Source organism: Trichogramma pretiosum, unplaced genomic scaffold, assembly GCF_000599845.2.
Source record: "Trichogramma pretiosum strain Unisexual culture from Peru unplaced genomic scaffold, Tpre_2.0 scaffold20, whole genome shotgun sequence".
NCBI lineage: Eukaryota > Metazoa > Arthropoda > Insecta > Hymenoptera > Trichogrammatidae > Trichogramma > Trichogramma pretiosum.
Genome location: NW_019641696.1, coordinates 335,504 through 358,238, shown reverse-complemented (window position 1 = coordinate 358,238; position 22,735 = coordinate 335,504). Strand labels below are relative to the sequence as shown.

Below are 22,735 nucleotides of genomic sequence, written 5' to 3'. Positions count from 1 at the left end.
AGGCGAAGCTGTATGTGCTGTGTGCCGCGTGCGGCGACGGCGGCACAAATACGCGCGCTGCCCCAGAACGTACACACAGCGTATATATACGGCTGGCTGTTGTGTGTATAGAGGGGGACTTTCTGCAGCTCAGAAGTATACGTTGCTGCTGCTGCTGCTCCGGAGTGGAGTTGGAGGCGCTCTCCGTCGTCGTATACGTAGTCGTGGACGGTCATAGAGCGGTGCTGCTGCTGCTGGTGGGGGAAGACCACAGAGAGACACAGAACAGCTATACGCGCGCTGCACGAAGCGAGAGCGCGAGAGAGAGCGCGCGTTTTACCCCTACCGCGCGGCCCTTAGCTTCAGTTGCCGCGCGGCTCTTGAACAGCAAGCATCGTGCGCGCCGTGACGTTCGTGCTTTCCTCCTATACACGCTGCGTTGCGCGAAAAAATACGCTCTCTCAACTATACTATACACTACTACACTATATACCACGATTTACAGAGAGCAAGCTTGGTGTCGGTTCGCTGAACCTCGCTCTGTATCATCCTCGCCAGCTTTTGAAATTTTCAGAGAAATCTTTTCCGGAATTTTCTCAAAACTGGAACATTGTGCAATTGTGTTTGTGGTGGTGGTTGCAGCTTTTTTTGTGCCGCTGCTGCGAATCGTTATTCGATATCGCTCCGAAACGGGGTGACAAACGTACGACGTAACCAGCTGCTCCGACTTGGAGAACGCGCGCGCGATCATCGGTGTGTGCCCGCAATCAAGTGCATCACAGTTTTTCAGTGTTGTTGTTCAGTCGTTGTCATCGTTGTTTGTTGTTTGTTATTGTTGTTTGGGTGATATATCGGTGTGCGATACAGTGATTTTACGTCAATTACAGTGGTGATCGATGTTGAAGTCGAACCAGCAACGACACTCGACCAGGTGTTTTAGAGCAGGGTCGAAAAACTCCATTTCAGTCGCAAAGACGAGATGATCATTCGACCGCAACGAAGTGTACATTTTTGATTTTTCATTATATATATTCGTGAACAGTGATCGAAAGGTTGAAGAAGAAAAAAGTGAAAAATCAAGTGTGCGAGGAGAAGGAGCAAAGCAATAGTAGTTTTCGCAGTGCAATAATCGCCAATATTATATAAAAATAGTGACGTGAATAATCGCGAATGATTTTCATGACGTGATCGACGGAAAAGCGAAGAAAAAGAGTGTGTTGCGATCGCGAAGTGAATTGCAATCGACGATCATGAATACTTCGCTAACCAGGATAGCATCCACGATGTGGATCGTCGCGGCACTCCTCATAGCTGGCCTCGGTGAGTAGCACACAGGATCATCGTTATACCTACAGTCCTTGCAATGATACACTTCGGCAGCTGCACGGTAGACAGGACTCTTTGCAGTCTGCTCCTGCTGCTGCTGCCGCTTCTGCTCCTTTTTCCTATTGGATCTATACATTTACACCATCTCTTTTATACACATCTACAACAGTCCGACGTCTGCAGTAATAGACGTGCTCGTCGGAATGCGCCTCGTTCGCTTCGTGTGCACCTTGTTTGTCTGTGTGTATACCTATACATCTCCCTTCCTCGTCTGTTTTCTCAGCATACCTTCTATTCCGCGCGGGCAAACTGTTAGCTCACCTTTTCTATATATTCTCTTCCATCGCTGCTGCTGTTACAAGGCCTCGACGTGATTTTCGAGCCTTTAGTTTCGTAGTAAATCTCCAGCGTACAGCCTTGTACGCACCGAGTGCTGCTCCAGACTCTCTCCTCGTTTCGTGCTCTATCGACGATGATTTTGGGATTTTTTTATTTTTCTTCTGTGTCATTACTTCAAACGTAGTAAGACAGCTCGCCAGCTCGCTAGCACGAGCAATTAAGCACAGGTGCGTTTGTGTTTATCCGCGCGTACCATGTATTATATATATGTGCCATACGCTACGCGTGCGTACGTATATTACGGAGTCGAGAGAGAAAGAATTCCTATTTCTTCGAAACGATCCGCGCTTAACGTTGAAAATTCGCTTTTTCCTCGGAGGAGGCGGCTTTTTTTAGAGCAGCAGCAGCAGCAGCTTACTGTAAACTCTATCGACTCGAGGAATCGTTGAGTCAACAGAGTGATATTGACTTTGAACGAAAGCGCGAGCGAGCGAGCGCTCCTCTTCTCTCATCGCGCACGGTTGAACCTACGATATTATTGATATTAAATACTTACGTTTCAATATGGGCAAAAGAATTTTCCTCCGTTTTGAGCAGCAATTGCACGTGAAAACATTCGATAAGCCCCAGCGCTAAAGTCGTGTTGATGCATCGTTGAACAATGCCAGACGTAATACGTAAATGCACGCGCCACGAGCAATTCACGTCGACAGCAGCTAGCTAGGTAATAAAGAAAAATAAAAAAAAAGTAAACAACTTCGAGTGTGCAACAATAAACAGCCATAAAGTAGCTATAATGAGTTCGAAGGAGGGTAAAAAAAATCGCGCAAAGTAGCCAAGTTGCATTAGCCTACACTTAAAAGTCGGGCAAACGAGTGCATAAAGTACGAGTGCATTAGCGCAATAATACGCACGCGAGGCAGAGCAATGATATTCGCGGGGCAGTAATTTATAATTGCACCTGCACCGAGCTGCTGCTGCTGCTGCACTGCACTCCGCATTCGGTTAAAGGGTAGTAGCATCGATAGAGATGGAAAGTTGCGATAAACGAAAATCGCTGTTTATCGGGGAATCATCAGTTAGCTATATAAACTGCGATCAGACTGTCGTAGCAAGGAAGTCGAAACGCATTGACCGATCGTTCCAACTTGCGACCGTATAGTTGCACTTATTCTCGAGGTTTACCATCCCAGAGAGATGTATACGCGTGGCTCTCCGGCAGCAGGAAAAAAAAGTAAAGTCAACCTTTTCAAACTTGTCTACTTATGCAGTCACCGCCGCTGAAGTTTACAAGAGACGTAATCTACGCAAGCTGGGCTGGCTGGCGTAGTAGTCGTTAACACATAGAAGCAACAACACCGCGCACCAGCAACTTTTGAAAAAGCACCAGAGAATGCATACGGAGCCCGCGCACAAAGTGTGATGAACAAGTTTTTTTCCCTCGCTCTATACCTACACACACACACACACACATACGTACGCTCGCGCTAACACAAACACACGTATACACACATATCTACATAAGCACGTGCATTTGTATAAAGCTGTTTGATTAAAAGTTGAGAGAGTTTGCAATTTATACGTTCTTTTTCTATTACCCTATGTCTTCCTAGCCTGATGAGTTTTTCTTTTTCTTTTTTTCCTTCTGCTGCTGTTGCTGTAGCTGCTGCTCTGTGCATCCCAGACGAGTTTACGCGATTTGATTTTTTTTCTCCTGAACGCCGAGCGAACGAAATTAATCAATATAATCGTTTCGCTTGCAAATGAAAGATCGCGCAGCAGACTGAGTCACGCAGAAAAAGAGAGATGCTCCTCCTCGATGTAGTGACCGTACATGACTCTTTCGATTTTTAACTTTATGCACCTTTCTTGGATACATACGCTTGTACTTTAGAGAGACAGTTATGCTTTCAAATGGATTCACAAAGGCGAGTTGCGACTGAAAATTTCTCGAAAACCATAGGTCGAGAATGAATCATCGATATAGTCCGACCGAGGTTGTCAGAAATCTCAAAGCCTCCTCTTTGCATTTTATGTGGGCTGCACATTTATTATGTATCGTGGCTATAAAGGCAGCCTTTATCCACGAACACACACACACAGATGTATACACGTATACAAGTGCATCGTTTAATACTCTGACATTTTCGAGCTAATGTACAAGAATAAAATTTCGATTATGGGTATAATCCTGGGCGACTCAATTTTAAACCTTAGCTTGAGAGTCTCTTTCTCCGCGCTCATTTCTCGAAGAAAGCCACAAAGATCATCGCGTGAAACTCAAGTTTAATCTTTTCTGGCAGGAGCAGCAGAAAAAGAAGATGCGGACAAGCCAGATCAGGCGCGCGCTCAGCAAGTCGAGCGAGCGACTATCGGCTCGTCGATTTTCCATTTTCTCAATCTTTCAGCTACGTGCTATGTGCTCTACTCGCTCCTTCTCGGGTAAAGACCAGGATACCGTACAGACGACGAGCAAAAGGATATAAAAGCTCTCTTGCTTAGCTGCAGAAAAATAAATATGAAAAAAAAGCCACCGAGCTATATCTACGCGCTAGATGTGTAGGTAGATGGATACAGACAGTGTTCAGAGTACGCGAGCAGCAGCACGTTTATATACCCTACTTTATTCTTCACTTATTTAGCTGAAAAACTAGCTACGAGAAAAATCATCCTAATTGGCTCCTTTTGACATTGCATCTGCTTTCTGCTCCTCTTCCTCGCTGTACGTAGTGGTTTGATAACTAGCCTTAATATACGTCAGTTAGCTGTCAAAATAGATTCGACATAACCATATGCCGCATTAACATGCTTATACGCACGAGTCATAAGAACGGAGAAACATAGAAATTAACACGAGATATCACAGAAGTAGAAGCTGCGCGGTCAGGTTCAGGGTCTCGCCTCGTGCATATGGCCACGAGAGCAACATAGTCCGGTATAGCAACAACATCACATTATTAAGTATTCAAACGCCTAGCTTGGATTGAGGTTTGTTAGCAGTGGGCCACTTGAACGCCCAATCCTGCGGATGCTCGTTAATTAATACAACCGGAAAAACTGGGATGTCTCGTATCGGATTACATAACATTGAAAAAATTTGATTAAAATTCAATCGAAAAGTGCGCGAGTTTATTCGCGTGTGGAGTGCATTAAGCGCTCATATCCATGTCAATTATAACGAGATATATATGTCGTTGGTGTCAATTTCATAATTCTGAAATGTTGTGAAATTCTTGTTAAAAAAAACTTGTTATGTTTTAAGCGTATATCATTAGAGTTCTTCGGTGTACGCTGCAGTTGATGACCTCTTGTTGCACTTGCCTTATATACTCGCTGCGAATCGATATTTGCAGCGCTCGCCACTAGAGGCGCCAGCGCGCGGGCAACACACATGGACTGTGATGCCGTACAGTACTCGAACGAGCAGCCGAGCGCTGCAGCAGATTCAATGCACATAGCGTTCGCGTATTATATACCTTACAGGGCAAAACCCAAAGCGTATTTGTATTGTCGCTACTGCTGCTACTTTAGCCGTCGATGTGCTTCGTTACATGCCACATCGATGATGGACTTTTTAGCTTCGAAAACCAAACAAAACAAAAGCATAAAGATGCGTATTAGGAACTAATTTAATTAAACTCCGGGAAAGTTTAGGTCGAAAACCGCGTCACCCGCAGAGCTGGAAAACACAAAGTGTTAAGTTTCAAAAGCAGCAGCAGCATCAACAGCGCTCGCATCGCAACTAATTATGTGAAAACCGCGAGCAAAACTTTCCGCCGACTGCAGCAGCAGCAGCAGCAACGATGTGCCTCTCGCACACATACACAGTTTATACACACATACTCATCAACGCTGTAAACTAATTCCCTCATCCCGCGAACGTATACCGATCTATGCGTGCGCTGCACTCATTTCGAACTCGCTTGCCTCGCGTCTTTTTGCCTCCGATATATCGGATTCCAGTGCTCGCTCGCGCACATACAGTACACCACCATTACACGTGTACCCGCGACTGTAATACAATGGCAGCGCATAAAGTGCGCATCGAGCAAAAACTTTACTCACATACATGTGTTGAACGCGCGAAAAATGTGTACCGCCAATATCGTATACATTAATGCGAGCTTGGCTCGGTGCAATTAAGCGTACACAGTGCGTCTGCGCCAGGGCTCGCCATTGTGTCAGTGGCTTAAAGGAGAGTCTCTCTCTCTCTCGTCTATAGCCTTGGAAAATCACGACGCAGTGAGTGAGAGGCAGCTCAGCAGCTGCACGGAGCTGCACTACAGAGCGCCACGATATAATACACGATATAGCTCGAGCGAGGCTTTCACCTGCATGCAACTGCACACAGCGAGCGAGCTCGAGCTCGAGTCGTGCTCGTGCAGCTGCACTGCTATAGGCATAATGTACACGCAGCAGCGGCAGCATTCCGCGTTATATATATCTACGTTAGAAGATTAAACCGGCAGACCATGGAAAATGACGAAAAGCGCAGCGCAATGTTCGCCTTCGGTAGTGTAGTCGTCGGGGCGCTCAATGCGACGAGGCAGACACCACCAAACTCCATTATGGAAATGTAGCGAATTTCATAACAGAAATGCTTCTACGCGCGCGAATTCCGAGTTTTGGAGCTCGACTATGTGCAGCCAACGTAGTACTATACGTATAACGTACGCGTTGCAGTCGCGATGCATCGAGCGCCCGCGAGCCTTTGCCTCTGAGCTCGCTCGCTCGCGCAGTGCAGTGCTTCGATCGCGCGGACTATAGCTGCACACTCGCAGCGTATGCATACTGTAGCTTTGATTGCTATATACCGCACATACACGCGTATATATAGCGTACTTTGCAGCAGTCGAATCGAAGAAAGAGTTATGAAAGTTTCAATTTCGATCAATGCTACGACGCAGACTATTAGAGGCCGAGGCTATTATGTATAGCGCAAGCAAGCAAAGAGGCAAGCGACTGGAAGCAATGCGATACCGAGCTTAAACGACAATCCTAGCTGCTGCTCATTGTGTGTTGGTATAGCGACTAGCGAGTTTGTGTGTGTGTGTGTGTGTATGTGTGCAGCTATATTGTATATGCTTGGCGGGGGAGGCGGAGAAGTCAGCGCGTAAATACGATACAGGTTTTTCTCGATACTTGCGCCGCTTGTGCGCAAAGCACATAATGCAGCTCGCGCACGCGGAAAGGATCCTAACATATTCGCGCAACACAACGCAGCTTGTCGCGCATTCGTACGTATATATACGGCTCTATTTGAGCTTAAATCGCATTCATATAACGCAGCAGCCACATACGCGTCTACACGCTTACTTGTAACAGCAGCAGTAGCAGCAGCACAAGCACACAGAGAAACTGCGTGTATTTTCCCTATTGAAAGTCAAAGCGAGCGTAACTCCAGCAGAGAGCGTATAAGTCTGTAACAGCAGCAGCCACCGTCGTCGTATTATGCACGTCGACTCTCGAAGTTTGCCAACGCCGTTACATAAATGTAATAATAATACGCATGCCCATAGGCTTTTGATAGCGCACAAACGCATACATGCCCCACACGAGACTGAGTGAAGGAGAGAGACGAGAGCGAGCGAGTGCGAGGAGCTGCGCATAAATAGTGAGGGAAACGCATGTGTGTGAGTATGAGTACATAATGTGTAATCCCTGAGAATCGAGTGCGTGTGTGGGTGCGTCGCTACATATATAACGCATTGCTATCGCCACTACAGTACCTACGTATACAAAGTGTAATCAAAAAGCGAAAACTCGCCGAGTGTATACGTGCCCTGGCTATAGCGCCGAGGAGCGCTTTATCGTCTGGCTTGGCTGACTTTTCTCGTTACACCGGACTTTTCTTCGCTGCTGCGCTGCCGCCCTCGTGCGCGCACAGTCAGCTCGCGCTGCTGATGCTTCTACTGCTAAACCCACTGCACGTTTTCTATAGGTATATATATATAGACATAATACGACTCCCGTCTTGCTGCTCCGTTGGCCTGTATAGCGAGAAAGAGAGAGAGGATAGATTCTCCAAGCGCAGCGCGCGGATTTCCGCCGATCTTTCGGATGATAGCGAGACGACGACGAGTGCACTGACTCTTTCTCCCTCTCTCCCTCCCTCCGCTGCGAACCCATCGTAGTGCGAGGTGCTCGCTAGCTCGCTCGCTCTCACCCTCTCTCTCTCTCTCTCTCTCTCTCTCTCCCGTATATGCTTTGCACTACCTTTCAGTATTTCCCTTTTCTTATATGTATACGCGAGTATACGGATGTTTACACGTATACTTGCGACTGGCAAAACTCGTTGCGCAATGCAACGAGTGTACGCTACAAATTTATTAAATATACGTATATATATGGCGCGCCCTGCACTTCTGATAGGGGACCAGGTTTATTTTTTTTTCTCTCTCTCTCTCTCCTGACTTCATCTGACTCTCGACAGTCGCGATAAAAAAGCTGGCAAGAGAGAGAGAGAGAGAAAGAGAGAGAGAGAGCGCGATGTGTGCAAATGGAGTCGAGAGATTGAAAAATATTTGTAAATCTTGCAACAGCAGTGTACGATTGCGCGCGCGCCCGCACACATACGCGCGAATGAGAAAGAGCGAGAGATTAAAAATGAAAATAAACACAAACAAAGGCAAGCGATGCATACCGCGTATATTCATTTGCGCGACCGTTATGGTATTAAAAGTTTCATAATACTGTTTGGCGACATACAAAGTTTGCCGAACAAGCTTTTACTCTACATAACGATCGGTATTATAATATATATCTATATATACCGAGCGCGACGCTATAGCTTCTGCAAAATAAGCTCGATGCCATACACCACTATACACCGAGGCCACCATAGTTGCCGCGCTGCCTGCCTGCCTCGTACGCCTGCCGCTGCCCCTGCTGCTGCTCATGCTCCTGCTCGTGCTGCTGTCAAAGTTTTAATGGAAAATTAACATGTTTAATCTGGATGAATGACGAGTATTATTTAAATTTACAAATTTTGAAATATTTTAAAGCGAATACGAAAAGTCGAGAGGAGTAGCGCCTTAAATGCCGGCCTTGTAATAAACTGTACGCGCGAGTGCGGCACGAGGAAAAAAGTTTAATCGGCGCGCGTGTGTGTGTATGTGTGTGCATGAACGCGCGCGTTGGCGAGGTAACAAAAGTCATGCTAGAAATCGAAGTCGCTGCTAGCTACTCCATAGCATCGCCAACTTTGTATTATATATCCAGCGCGTTGGGAGAGAAAAGGAAATAATAAACTTTTGATAATGCCGCTGCATTGCACTGCGCCGCTGCCTGGTGCGTGGAAACTCCGAGCGGAAAAAAATAAAGGCATGATATAACTTTTTCCGCTCGCCGTCAGTCTATACATTGTTAAATGATCGTATAATGAATTTAACAAGCATCAAATTTTTCCAACTTTCTATTTATTAACTCCCCCGCCGGCATCTCTCTCACTCGCCTTTTCGCCTCGTACTCAGTATTATATACGTATGATAACGAAGGCAAACCGCAACGAGAGGGTATTACAACAAACCTTGTTTTATTTACGCAACCATTTCATTTTTCCATCGCACCGATTCGTATCGAAGTCAGTGTGTGCGTATGCGAGGCATCATGCTTGTGTGTGCATCGATGCATTCGTCTTTCTCGTCAGCTCATGAGCATCAAGTTGATTCAACAAGAAATTGACGCGCGCTCGCCTTGTCAGCGTTGTAACCGAAGAATTAGCATAATTTATGCCTGGTGCTCGAATGATAAATCGATAAAAAAGAGGCAACATCGGTCCCGTATAATCACGCATATAAAACCAACACGAGCACAAGTAGCCTGTCCAAACAAACAGAGAGCTTATATGCAGCAGTAGCAGCATCATCATCGTCGTCGTCGTCGTATCGTCGTATATAGAGTCACATTCTCGACGCGCTAAAAATTATGCGTCACCTCACGCGCTCGGTCGCAGTAACACAGTAGCGGCGAACATGGAACGAGCACACCGCAGCATGCATACGTTTTGTTAAATAATACTCGTCATCCATTCGCAAGCGACACATTTTGGGTGTATATGTATGTATGCTCGTAGCAGCTCATATATATATATATAAATAGACATGCACCGCATACAATATACGCAGAGCCGCCACCTACACACGTATATATACATGTATATATAACGCCAGTGAATATATATACATACAGGAGAACGCAGCGAGCAAATCACTTTGCGTAAATTTACAAGCCGAAATCCCAGCGGACGCTCGGTTGGCTAGATATTTCACAGTCGTTTGCTGAAATCGTTCGAGCAGCGCTGCGCCACAGCACAGCCATTTCTCTCTCTATATATAAACGCGCGCTGCACCTATGAAAATATACTAAATTACAAATTAAACAGCGTAGTAGTAGCTGCCGCCGGGAAATTTCGATTTTCCCTTCTATCGCGCGCCCAGTAATAAAACGGCGCGAACGACATGGCCCTGAAATGTTTACCACGCGGCGGCAGCGGCCAGCTTCTACGATATAATGTATCGGCAAAAGATGTGTGCGAGCGTATAGAGTATATGAGAAATTGCTGCTGCCCCGCGACCGTTTCAAATAATTAGCCTTTCAGGTCTAGCACCCGCACGGGTGAGCTTACCCATGCATAGAAGCCATAGATTAATGAATGAATTTGCGATAAGATCCTGTTTTTTCATTCTATCCTTTTGTTCGACGTTTACTCTCTGTGCACGTAACACAATGTGCAATAGCTACAAGATGATTTGCGACTTGGAGCAAATTGAATTATTTCAGAAAATAGATGGTTTAATAATAGACCGCTGGGACGATGGTGCTTGGTGCATCTAAATGTAAACACGCTTGCTTAAGATAAGAGCGAATGCATTCGCAGGACACTAACATTTTTAATAAAGCAATAATAACTGTGGCCTGTTATGGATGTAATTCAAATTGATGAACGAACCTATAGTGATTTACAGCTGATTTTTTGTGATTATTTTTTAACGAACTCGATTGCATAATTACTGATAAAAACGCATATCGCTATCAGTCTGTCGAACGAGTATCAGAAAAAAGTGCGAACCACAGTGGGAAAATTTGCGTTGTTAATACACATGGGGGATTCGAGAACGATTTTGCCACTTTACGCTCGCGCACGCCAAAGCTCAGCTGCACTATTTTTCATTCAGGGCCGCGCGCGGCAAAAAAACGGTTTTATCGCCCGATCGATACTCACTATTTTCGTTCAAATGAAAAATTAGTTCGCACCCAATTGCAATACTCTCTCGCTCTCCTCGCTCGTTGTTCTTTGTTCTCGCACGCGCGCAGCTTCACCTGTATTATGCAAAATCAAACTAAAAAAGCTCGCAGCAAATTTTAACCGAACAAAAAGTTGAGAATTTTCGAGCCAATAACTACAATTGTACAAATGGTAACAAAGAGCCATCTTTCAACGGAGAATTTTTAACAAATTGCGACTACACGCGCAGAACGAGCCATCGTTATTTTATGAATAATGGCGTATTGCTTATAGTGGGTCAGTTACCGGATCAAACTTTGAAACATCAGTTTGACGCAGAACGGGCAAGACGATTATATTCGAACTTTCATCGGCGTATGATGAAAAATTCATAAAACGAATCATTCGTGAAACAGCACCCGTGGCACACACAATAAGCCAAAACAAAAGAACAATGGAGCTGCGAACTTTCGTTAACGAAGTTGCACAGCTCCTCCTCTCTTATCCCTTATACTTTCTCCAATGCGTCGAGAGTAAAATCACAACGCTGACGATAGAGCGAAACTCGATTGTGGCGCAGTGCCGCTATATGTGCCGAGCAATAATACGCGCATCTGCGTGAGCTACCGTATTATTTTCCGCTACGGAATGAGCGTAATACGCTGCTAAAGCTTATATAGCGTATATAAATTTTTGTATAATGCGGCGTAGAAAAGAGGGTGGACCATTGCCGAACGCGGCCACCATTATTTCCATTATTTTTCGGCCCATCCGTCCGGAGCAGCGCGCAGCACTGTAGTTGACTGCGTACTATACTCTCCGGTTGTTCCGGCGCAATATGTATTCTAATGCCCAGCCGCGTGTACTGCATAATCTAGTAACACGTTAATATATAACCGCCTATCGGAGGAAAATCCATAATAAGCTAACTGCATACACTCACACATACATACGTACGCACATACACATGCGTGTATTGTTATTACACGCGAGTTTAACGAGCGATAAATCGCCTACTTCTCTTTACCCCGTCGCCCGAGTGCATAATATATTTTGTGTATTTCTGCTAGAAGGAAAATAATCTCAGCCACGGAGAAGCGCGAAAGAGATAGGCACTATAGGTGTTTCGATCACTTATAGGAGAGCCCATAAACCGATGACAGTTTCGGCAGGTATAACATCTGCGTTCGCGGGCCGTATATAATTTGCGCATAGACGTATCCATACACACTCGTGTTATACGTGTGTGTTTGTGTGCGGGCGCGCAGATTATTACGTGCTCGTAATTAGAGTTACGCGGTGTACTAATAAGGGCTATTTCATCGGTGTTTGCATCTTGTATGGTCGGAGAGAGAGAGAGAGAGAGAGAGAGAGAGAGAGAGAGAGAGAGAGGCCAAACNGGTCGGAGAGAGAGAGAGAGAGAGAGAGAGAGAGAGAGAGAGAGAGAGAGGCCAAACGAGCGTAATTCGCCCGCTCCGTATGGTATAACCTGCGGTTCATAAGCGGCATCGCTCGTTTCGGCTGAGACCCCGTATACTAGCAGCAGCAGTAGCGGGAGCAGTAGTAGTAGTAGGTACCGAACTCTCCGAGCGCAGCATTGCTTTAATGCATAATACATAAGTAACTCTTCCGTATGTATACACACGCTCTTCCGGGGCAAATATTGCGTATACCTTGACACTAGTTTAAATAACACATCGAACAAATCAAATTCTGTAAATGAGCTTATCAACTTCTCGTGAGCTTAGCGAAGTTGCTGCTATTCATGTATATTCCAGGTACCATGGTATACTTGAGATTTAGACCGCATTTCTCAAAAATTATTTCCTTTGGAGTTACGCGTTACAAACTACATTTGCTAGTACATTAATACATTCCCCCTATTGTTCCAGAATTTACAGTATAAAATCCAATTTAATATACGCTTTATTAGTACAATGGTAATATATATACCTACCTGCCGCACATCTACGAGTACGTAGCGCGCGATACGTATATATTTTAACGTATATACGCCATATTATATATGTGTACGTACTCGGACATAGATACATATAAGAGCAGACTGCGTTTGTACGTACACGGGGAATAAAGAGACTCTTTAATTAATGCAAAATTTCAATTATGTGGACGGAGGTATATAAATGTATACACGGATTCGCCTTGTGAATAATAAATCATTATAAATATGCACGCTAGACGGTGCGCTGATACACGGCCACTGCTGGCTTCTGTGAATTCGCATCTATACCATTAAAATTTTGAGTACTGCAAAAATGAAATTATATCGAAAATAATGTGACACGAAATAAATTCGCGTATTCAAAGTAAGGGCAAAAGACTTGTAATTACGCAGAGAGACTCGAAGAAACTCACGCACATATCTCTACTGCCGCGTGAAACACAAAAATAAAAAGAAACCTTATTCAAAAGCCAAGCGAAGATACTGCTCGACGCGGCGCTCTCCGAATGTATACAACGTACTATAGAAGACACGGAGCGCGCCCAAGAAAGTTCCCACCGAGCTGGAGAAGAGGATGACGGTAAAAAAACCTCGGCTGCCTCACCGCTGCCGCCGTACTGCTGTTGCCGCTGATGATGATGATGATGATGATGGATACTCGGCGCAGGAAAATAGCTTCGAGTGCAATAGAAAGGCCCGAGTGCGAAGCCGTTTCCTCACGGCGGTGGCGGCGGATACTTAACTTTTGCGTGCGCGCACAATACACGCATGTGTACCGTGTACCTTCCTTCCTCCCTCACACACAACGTAATTACGGCCGCCTTTTTCATACATGTATTACGAGCGTGTGTATAAGCGAGTGGGTGCCCTATCTAATTCCCACAGGCGTTAAAAAGTCAACGAACGAACGAGCGTACCTGTACACATATAGCGCAAGGGTAGAAGAAGGAAGATGTGAACTCATTATTATAAAACACCATACAGCCTGAAACACCTTAAGCATCGAGTCTTATCTCACGTAAATCGCATCGTAGTACGTGAGAGAGAGAGAGAGAGAGAGAGAGAGAGGGAGAGAAGTAGGCACACTCAACTTGGAAATCGGAGCGATTGACATTGAAAACACGCTAAGGCGCGCGCTCACTTCTAAAGCCAAGGCCAGGCTCGAGTTGCCTCGCCTCGCGTTTTCTTCACTACGCTCCCATGTCACTTGCACCATTTCATCTCGAAAAGATAACACCCGACAAAGTATATATTTTTACACGACAAAAACAAAAGCGTATGCCTGACGAATCGCTAGACAGCAGCGAGAGAGAGACGATATCGATCGCATCTTGTGTAGTAGGTATCGCCCCCTCAAAGACTCGAGACAGCTTATTCAACGATTCCGCGCGCGCTTGTATACCTGGTTACTTAACCCTCTTGTCTTTTAACCTCATTCCCAATCCAATTTTTGCGAAGTCCTAAGTTTTCGAGACTTTATTTACCTAGCTTTGAAAAGTAACGTCGACGTCGCAGTAACGACAATTTCTCGATTCACCAGGCAGTCAAGTGCACGCGATTTTCAATCGATCTAAGCTCGGTTCTTTGGCTTTAATCGTCTCGGTGCGATGAGTAATGACGTTAGCACGACTAGCCCAACGACTATACCAAGCGAGTCATTTGTATTTCACAGTGTGTGTGTGTGTGTGTGTGTGTGTATGTGTTTGTAACTGCGTGGTGTAGTAGTACATAACATTAAATCGCATCCTGCGTTGAAATAAAGCAACGAATTACGTCAAAAACAACAGCGGCAGCGTTAGCAGTGCATGGCGTAGGCATGAGTGACCGCGATAGCAACGGTATCCAGCTGGCGAAAGGAAGGCAGCTCTAACTATACATAGCATCCATTTTTTCTCGCCGGGTCGTGCGCGCGCGCTTGCAACAACATAAATTTGAGCGGTACGCACACACTCAAGAAAGCAAAGAGAGAAAAAGAGACAGATAGAAAGAAAGTTTGCAGTAAGCGAAAAAGGATACGCGCGACTGGCCCGGAAAACACTTGAGTGTTTTCGATGCGCGCACATGTGCGACACGAACGGCGAAAAAGGATAACGGCTTGGAAACTGCGGGTATTTTTTGCGCGGAGCCAAAGAGAATAAGCTGCTATACTATTACTATTCCCTTTCGACCCAACTATGGTTTCATAATCAGACGCATTTTTCGACCTGTCCTGCGGCACATGAGTCAAATTTCGTTTGGGACACGAAGAGAATAACTAGTAAAAGCTAATTAAACATATCAATTTCATACTCTTTATAAAGTATCGCATTGTGGTAGCTTTGAGAGGCATATAAAAGCGCATTGTGTGGGCGCTCTTGTACCTTGATGAGTGGCGAATGAAAATCTGCTGAATGGATTTATCGTTAACAAAATTATCGTTGGAATTATTGTTATTATTATTATTATTATTATTATTGGAAACGCCGTTCACGCAATGCGAGACCTGAATTACATCAATTATTCGTAAAGTATTATTGTAAATAATTGAACGATTTAATTAACTTGAGTAAGTCAGCACTTTAAAATTGACAAACTGCGCGGCCGACATTCATTTTTGTCGAAAATATTGATTGTTATCGGACTTAACGATTGAAAAATCAAGCCGAGCAAAAACGTCAATTCTAATGAATGAGAACATTGCAAGAGTGGGAGGAATGAAGCGTCAGAGAGTGGAAAGTGTCGCCTGCGATTCTATCGGGCGTACGGAAAAGTGTGCCAAGTCATTCGTGATACGCCAAAGCCAATTTGGTAAAGCGTCGCGTATAGCACTGGTTTTTTTTTCTCCCGCCCAACGTCCGGTGAGGTGGAGGCGAGAGCCTGTTTACTTTGTCCTCGCTGTCCTCGTTCGGCTGGCACGAGCGCGACGGCGCAGAGCCTGTTGGTTGACTCCATAAATCTTTCTTAATTTTTCAGAGCAGGGTAGGTAGTACAGCCGCGTTGGGGCCGCGGCCAATGTCCATCATAATCTGACTGACGCATATCACCCGCGGCTCTTATATATATACCGATCGATCATCAATTATAGCACATACGAGGGTTCAATGTTCTCGTATGTGCAGAAAGAGAGAGAGAGAGAAAGGAAGAAAGGGAAAGAGAAAACGAAAGAGGCAACGAGGTAGAAGCCAGGACAAAAACATACTCGCGTACACAGGAAACGGTGACTCCGTGCCTGGAACTGATGAAAAATGGCTAAAGTCGTCCCCAAAATTGCAGCAACGGCAATGAAACTACTCTGACTGACTGACGGCAGCAAAACGATATATATATATTTATTTTTTCTCTGCTGCTATACTAGCATCGGACTCGATGCGTGCCAGAGACGCGAGGGTGCAAAAAGACGTCGCGCCAGAAGAAAAGCAGACGCTCGTGTTCACTGTATAGTATGGGACTGCTGCAGCAGCGTACACACACACATACAAATAGGCAGTGAACCGTGCCACCGCTGACGCTGATGACGATGATGCACGAGTATCGCGCAATTTTTTCCCCTGCGCCACTCGACTTTCGAACGAAGATTGTTGCGCGCGCTACAGCTTTATTCATGTATAATGATACTTTAGATGGAAATCAGCGTGACATCCGCTATCCTTTAAAAAATTTAAAGACATGGCCGCGCCACAGAGGGAGACATGACAAACGCTTGCATAAATATAGATTTGTCGGCTACGATATTATTTCATCGATGTGAGAAACCGCGAGCGAGCTAGCGAGTAAAGTAACTCCGCGGACGCGCTCACACGCGCACACATCTACACAAGTAAACGAACGAGAGGGAACGAAGGAACGAAAAAATATATCCATTACCTACCTTCTACGAGACTGCTGTGTGTGCATCGAAATCCACACCGTTGAGCTGAAAAGCACCAGCAGCAGCGGTTTATACCAGTACGTGTGTGCGTGTTCGAGTGTGAGTCTCCATGTGTATGTGGGTATATGCGAACTTACGTACGTGTATGTGCAGCCAGCTCTCGTATGCACGGCAATGACGACAAAAAAAAGAGCTGCGCGGCAGCGCAGTAAGCGAGAAGAAGTCCCTGTGGGCGAGCTCGCATTACATCCGGCGTAATACGTACTTCGTGCAGACTGCAGTGGCTGCACTATACCACCACCACTACTACTAGAGTCCCGCGTATCCCGCTCGGCGTCGTGACAAACGAATGAAAATGGCTGCTTGTGCGCACCACGCTCTGGGGCAATTTTCTTCAAAACACACACAGAGCCAAATTTAAACATCTATTTCGCCGCTATACAAAGCGCGCGCGCGCGCAGCCTGTGTAACGTATTATATCAGCGTAAAATCGAGACCATGGCCCCTGTAAAGCTGTGTGTGCGCTGCTGCTGCCTCGTACAGTGTAAAATCGATTCGTGCAGTCGTGCAGCCTGCACCAGCGGCATCGTCGTCGCGCAACTGCGTCCAAGGCTACTATACGTATATATTTACGCGAATATCGAGTGTCGATTTATTTCAGGATGTGGCAGCGTACGTATAGACGTCGCCAGGTCGAGTCCTCTTTATTGTGCCACGCCGTCGTAGCGTGTACCTTCATGCGAAAAAGCCACTGGCAGATGCCTTTATTGGACACCTTAAATAAATATCGACGATATTTTCGTGAATCTCCGTACGTCTATTGCAAGACAACCCATGGAAATTTGCATGACAAGTTGCGAGTGATTTTTAATTTCTGTCCAAATTTATAACGATATCGACAATATGGACTATTTTCGTTGAAATTAGCAATGATTAGCAAAGCTAAAAAAACAAAACCAACAATGTTATTAAATTTCGTGCTTATCGATTTCTTCCTGCTGCTGCTTTATAAATTCGGCTAAAAGCCGCCTTTGGATCGGTATTAGCTGCCGCTAGCAGTGGTCAACGCTCGATATCGCATTGTATCCAGGGTAATCATAGTAATACAATCATGATCCATTTACGCGAAAAGCATCGAGCGAGCGAGCGAACGAGTGAAGTTATAAAAGAGGCTAAAAAGTGTTGGCTTTATCAAGGACCACGATCTCGTCGAGGTTCAATAGCTCGGCGGTGGTGTAGCGTGTTATATATGTCTGTGTTCTCGAGCCTCGTAAATGTGGATAAACGTGGCGCGCACTATACTCCGCACGGACTGTGCAGCTAGCGTGAGCTGTGTGTTGCAAAATTATCGCTGGTATTTTCGATTATCGACGATGGTATCGCTCTGCATTTTGCTCATATATAAAAGAGAGAAAAACTCTTTTTGCCGACGATGATGAAATTTCGCCGGCCATTTAAAATGCATCAACGCAGTGTGTTGCTGCTAGCTCGGCCTGCAGGAATTCTGGCATAGTAGCAGCAGTAGCATCGAGAAGTACATATAGCTAGTGAACCACCGACACATATAATGCAAGCCGATGCAGCAGATCGCAATCCCTCCTTTCTTTCGCGCCAAAGTTCAGGGGGGCTGAGCCGTTGATGGACGTTTGGTGGATGTGTGTGGGTTAGTCGGTCTTTCTCTTTCACGGTTGCATCGACTAAAACGTGTCAGGCTCGGGTTGACTGCAGCCTGCTGCTACTATGCTGCTTAATTTGCCGCGAATTAAGCCACGCTCGATGATCGATCCTTACGGGCGCGCGTGGTGGGTTCGCTGCATAATGTATAGATATATTATGTATATCTGTGCTCATATGTACGGAGTGCGAGTGCATGGAACGGACGCGAGAGAGAGAGAGAGAGAGATAGAGAGAAAAGCGTCGATGGAATCTATAAATTAATGAGTGGGTGTCCAGTCGTGTAATGTAATTATTCATCCTTTTCCTTGTGTGATTTACGGGATTGAAGCTTTTACATTGTGTCCTGGGGTGTGCGCTGGAGAATCGGGTTGCTGCTGCTGGCTGCAGTCGAGGGATCAAACCACTCTCGTGTGCGACAGGGCTTTGTGCATTTTTAAACCGGTGCGTGCGATTTATGATACACGTACGCACTCGGTAGATTTTTTGCTCTCCTTTTTTTTATGCATAAAAAAGCTTTTGAAATTCACACTTCAAATATTTCATGGATAAAAGCGGGCCTCTAGCAAGCTGCTGCTACTGCTGCTCCTGGGAGAGAAATATTGTTATGCCATCTCTATCACGTACGCGCGGAGAAGAACCGTTAACAGCGAGCCGTATATAGTAACAACGCGAATCGAAACAACTATTTACCGACAATTAACAAGGTTATTCACTTGAGTTGTTATTTACAATGGGGGGGGGGGGGGGNGGGGGGGGGGGGGGGGGGAGAGCTCGTACGGGCGAAAGCCGCAACGAGCAATTGTTATTACACCCGGTAAAGATGAAAAGCACCCGCGAACTTGCGATATTATAGACATACCTCGCGCACACTCGAGAAACTATGCAGTCAACTATTCGAGGCAAGGATTAACTTTTGCGCGAGTGTGGCTCTACAAACACCCACCTACCACCCATGCACCCACCCACATACACACACACACATAGTCGCGATCTCACCAAAGCCACCGCCGCCGCACGCATACCATGCACGACGCATCCACCTAGCCTTTATTACTGCCAGCTATATGTATCTTCTATGTGTTGCATATAAACCAGATTTCTAAAGCGTCCATGAAGAGGCAAAGAGATGTCGAGAGAGTAAGACGAAGGGGAGTATATATATACAGCTCGGCCGAGCGCAACCCTCTATATAATACTTATGGGCACCTACTTTTTCATTTTGCGTGAGTCGATAATGCCAAGCAAAGTAGCGTTAGTACTGCGGGTTATAAATATAAGAATCCGTGGCCGTTATGTACACCTCCAATCGATTCGACCTTATTTACGTGCACGTCCGCGACTTAGTCTCGCCTCTCTTTCTCTCTTTCCATCCCTCCCACTGTTTTCTTTCTCTAATTCTCTCTTTCTCTCTTTTGCAAAGTCGATATTTACCCCAGTGAGGAGGCAAAGCAGCGACCGCTATATATACATATGTGTGCACCACACACACACACCTCCTCTTCTACCGCTGCAGCGTTAGCTAGCTTGAATGGGGAGGTGCAAAAAAAAAAATTCACGAAGCTATACGCACGCAGAGAGCTTTAATTTGCTTAAAGAGTTTATTGCTCTTGTTATGCACTTCTTTTCTCTCGCTCGTGCTCGCTTATACTCAGCCTGCCTCTCTGTCTCTTTCTAACCGCTCTGTGGTCTACCTTGATGAATAACACAGAGCTAGGCGTTATAATTTCGTTTTTTTCGCCCTCTCTCTTTTCTCGATGGCCCGCTTCGTGAGCTAGATAGGCACAGTACAAAGTGGATAAATCAATTGTGTGCTGTTGCGGCTGGCACATTAGAAAACAAAGTCAACTGTCTGGAAAATAGATGCACGTGATTCTTCACCGCCTTTAATCATGTGTGTAATAATATCGGAGCAGTCTTTTTTCAAATTCCCCATTGATTAGTATTTTTTTCGTTTACTCAAATATTCTCATCTTATTTTTGTTTAATATACATCTACAGTTGCGAAAAGAGCTTCACGTAGAAAATGGCAGTAAGGATTTTTTCCTGGCTTTATGCTCCCATCGCGTATCGTCATCATAATTATAGAATGCAACGAAGCTACCGACGACTAATTGCGCAACCGGAATAAGATAATTAGTTACCGTAAAGTTTTTTTGAAATAAAAAATATAATCAAATAAGTCGAAACAATTATAGCGATGATTGTGAGGTACAGATATACTCCTTTCATCGAAATTCTTTATTGAGCGCGACAGCTGAAATGCGATGATTAGATTGGCTACTTCATATTGCGATCAAGCGCACTCACCGCTGCGTAAGTATTTTAATGCGGCGATATATTTCTGTACATGCTCATATAGTTTTGGCTCGACAACAATCGTCTACACAGGAGCGAATGAATTATTCGCTTATATACGCACGAGAAAGTATACCATAGGTGCTTAATTGATTTGGATCGGGCGGCGAAGAAAAATCAATATTTTTTCAAGCTGCTTTCGAAAAGAACTGCCTTTAGCTCTATCGATTTCTAAATCTTCGCGCCGTATGACTCTTATGAATACCAACATTTTTTGTTCTCTCTTTCTCTAATATTTTCCATTTCTCTTTTGATCATGAGTAATTTTACAAACACAATCGTATTTCATTTTTATTTCCTTGTGCTTTTCGTATATCTTTTATTCGTTCGTTTAACCATAAGGCATAGGCTGCAGCAGCAATAGCATGGAAAGAGGATTTTTCCACAATTATTTTAATGCAAGCAATAACTTTTCTTTACCGATCCTTTCAAGCCTCCAGCTCCTCGTTTCTCTCTTATATCACCTACGCGACAAAGTATATTCTTCTATATAAACGATGAAAAGTTACAACATCTTCGCACGTGTACCTCATTCTTTACTAATTCTACGTAGTGATAACTCTAATGGTAGCACTGCCGTCGTGTCAAAACTATTGTAGAGCTTTAGCTCCAGCAACGATTTTGAGTCACAACTGCAGGAGATGTGCACATGACTACGTCTGATTTATAATTGATCTTCTGCTGCAATTTATAAATGTTTAAGTAGTTTAACAAAATTAGACATCCATCGCGTACATTCACATTTGAATTTCATCAGTGACTGTTAGCTGCTATTTTTTTAAAACGCGCCATTCAATCATTTTTCGGTTTGAAATAGTCATGACTTTCGTGGTTTAAAAATGCTCTTTTATAGGACGAAAAAACGATCTAACTATGTAATGCAGTTTTCTATTGGTTTGCAGTTATTATGCGCCTGCGTTTTCATATTCTAGGCGAGAATATGCGTTGGCTCCGTACTGGAGAGCCCAGGCCATTTTTAAATTCACGCTTTTAATGGGGCTCTAAACAATTATATAGGTTTCATAAATTCTACACTCCACAGACGCCAGGGGAGCAAGATTCGCTTGTGTGTGTGTATGTGTACGTGTATATATAACACGTGGAATATAGCACAGCATATAGTACATATACATGCGCTCAAAGAATCGTCTCGAGACTTGTCGGTAATACGAAGAATTTCTCTTTTGCGCAGTAAAAGTCTTCGACGCGAAAACTAAGCCCCGAGAGTAATAAAAAAAAATTTTACACCCACTATATAAGAAAGGGTAAAAATTTGCTTTTTTACGTGGATAAATAGTTTTTGTGTCGTTAGAGTTATTTCTTTTATATTTTTAGCGATAATAATTTTTTATGCCTTCGGCCGCGTTATAAGCGAAAATTTGAGCAGGCAAACCGATTGAAATATAGAATAAAAACAATTATATTATGAAAATTCCACCCTACAAACGATGACAAGTTCTCTAAGTTCACGTAGACGTCAGCTTAAATAATTATGACTTCACCCTCGCTTTTAGATTATATTGGAGTTTGAGCGCACGATAGTTTAACAAATGATTATCTACTTATTAAGTACGTCAACCAAAGTCAAACGTGCCCCACGGGTTGCTACAGTAATGGTAGAACTGCGTTCGGAAAACGTCAGTCTTTTTGGCTGTCGCGCTTGCACAGAGCTAGTTTAACGACCCCTGCCCACCTGAAAGCTTGAGGCGGCACGAAAACGTAAACTTGTAATATGGCCTCGGTATTTATGTACACGTTTATATTCAAGTGTATAGCTAAAGAGAAAAGAAGCTGTGTGTGTGTGTGTGTATCTCGCGAAGCGCTGCACCGTAATGCAATCATCGGAGCGAATAATCGTCGCTAAACCGAGAGACAGAGAGAAGAGCTGGAGAGCGCACGCATACCGGCAAGAAACACATAGATATACGACAGCAGCAGCAGCGGCAGAAGCACAGTACGCGAATAAAAGAGAGAAGAGTCCTACGGCGGATATTCATTCGCTACGAGAGCTCTTGGCTCGATG

At 44.7% G+C, this 22,735-nt stretch overlaps 1 protein-coding gene across 1 annotated transcript in view; it reads left to right on the top strand.

Moving 5' to 3' along the window:
- The first annotated feature begins 370 nt into the window (after nucleotides 1–370).
- LOC106648425 (hemicentin-2-like) overlaps nucleotides 371–22,735 on the top strand; it is a 42,388-nt gene continuing 20,023 nt past the window's right edge. The window contains exon 1 of the mRNA XM_014365326.2: nucleotides 371–1,299. Coding sequence (XP_014220812.1) covers nucleotides 1,230–1,299 — 70 coding nt within the window. The 5' untranslated portion in view covers nucleotides 371–1,229. The remainder of the gene's footprint in view (nucleotides 1,300–22,735) is intronic.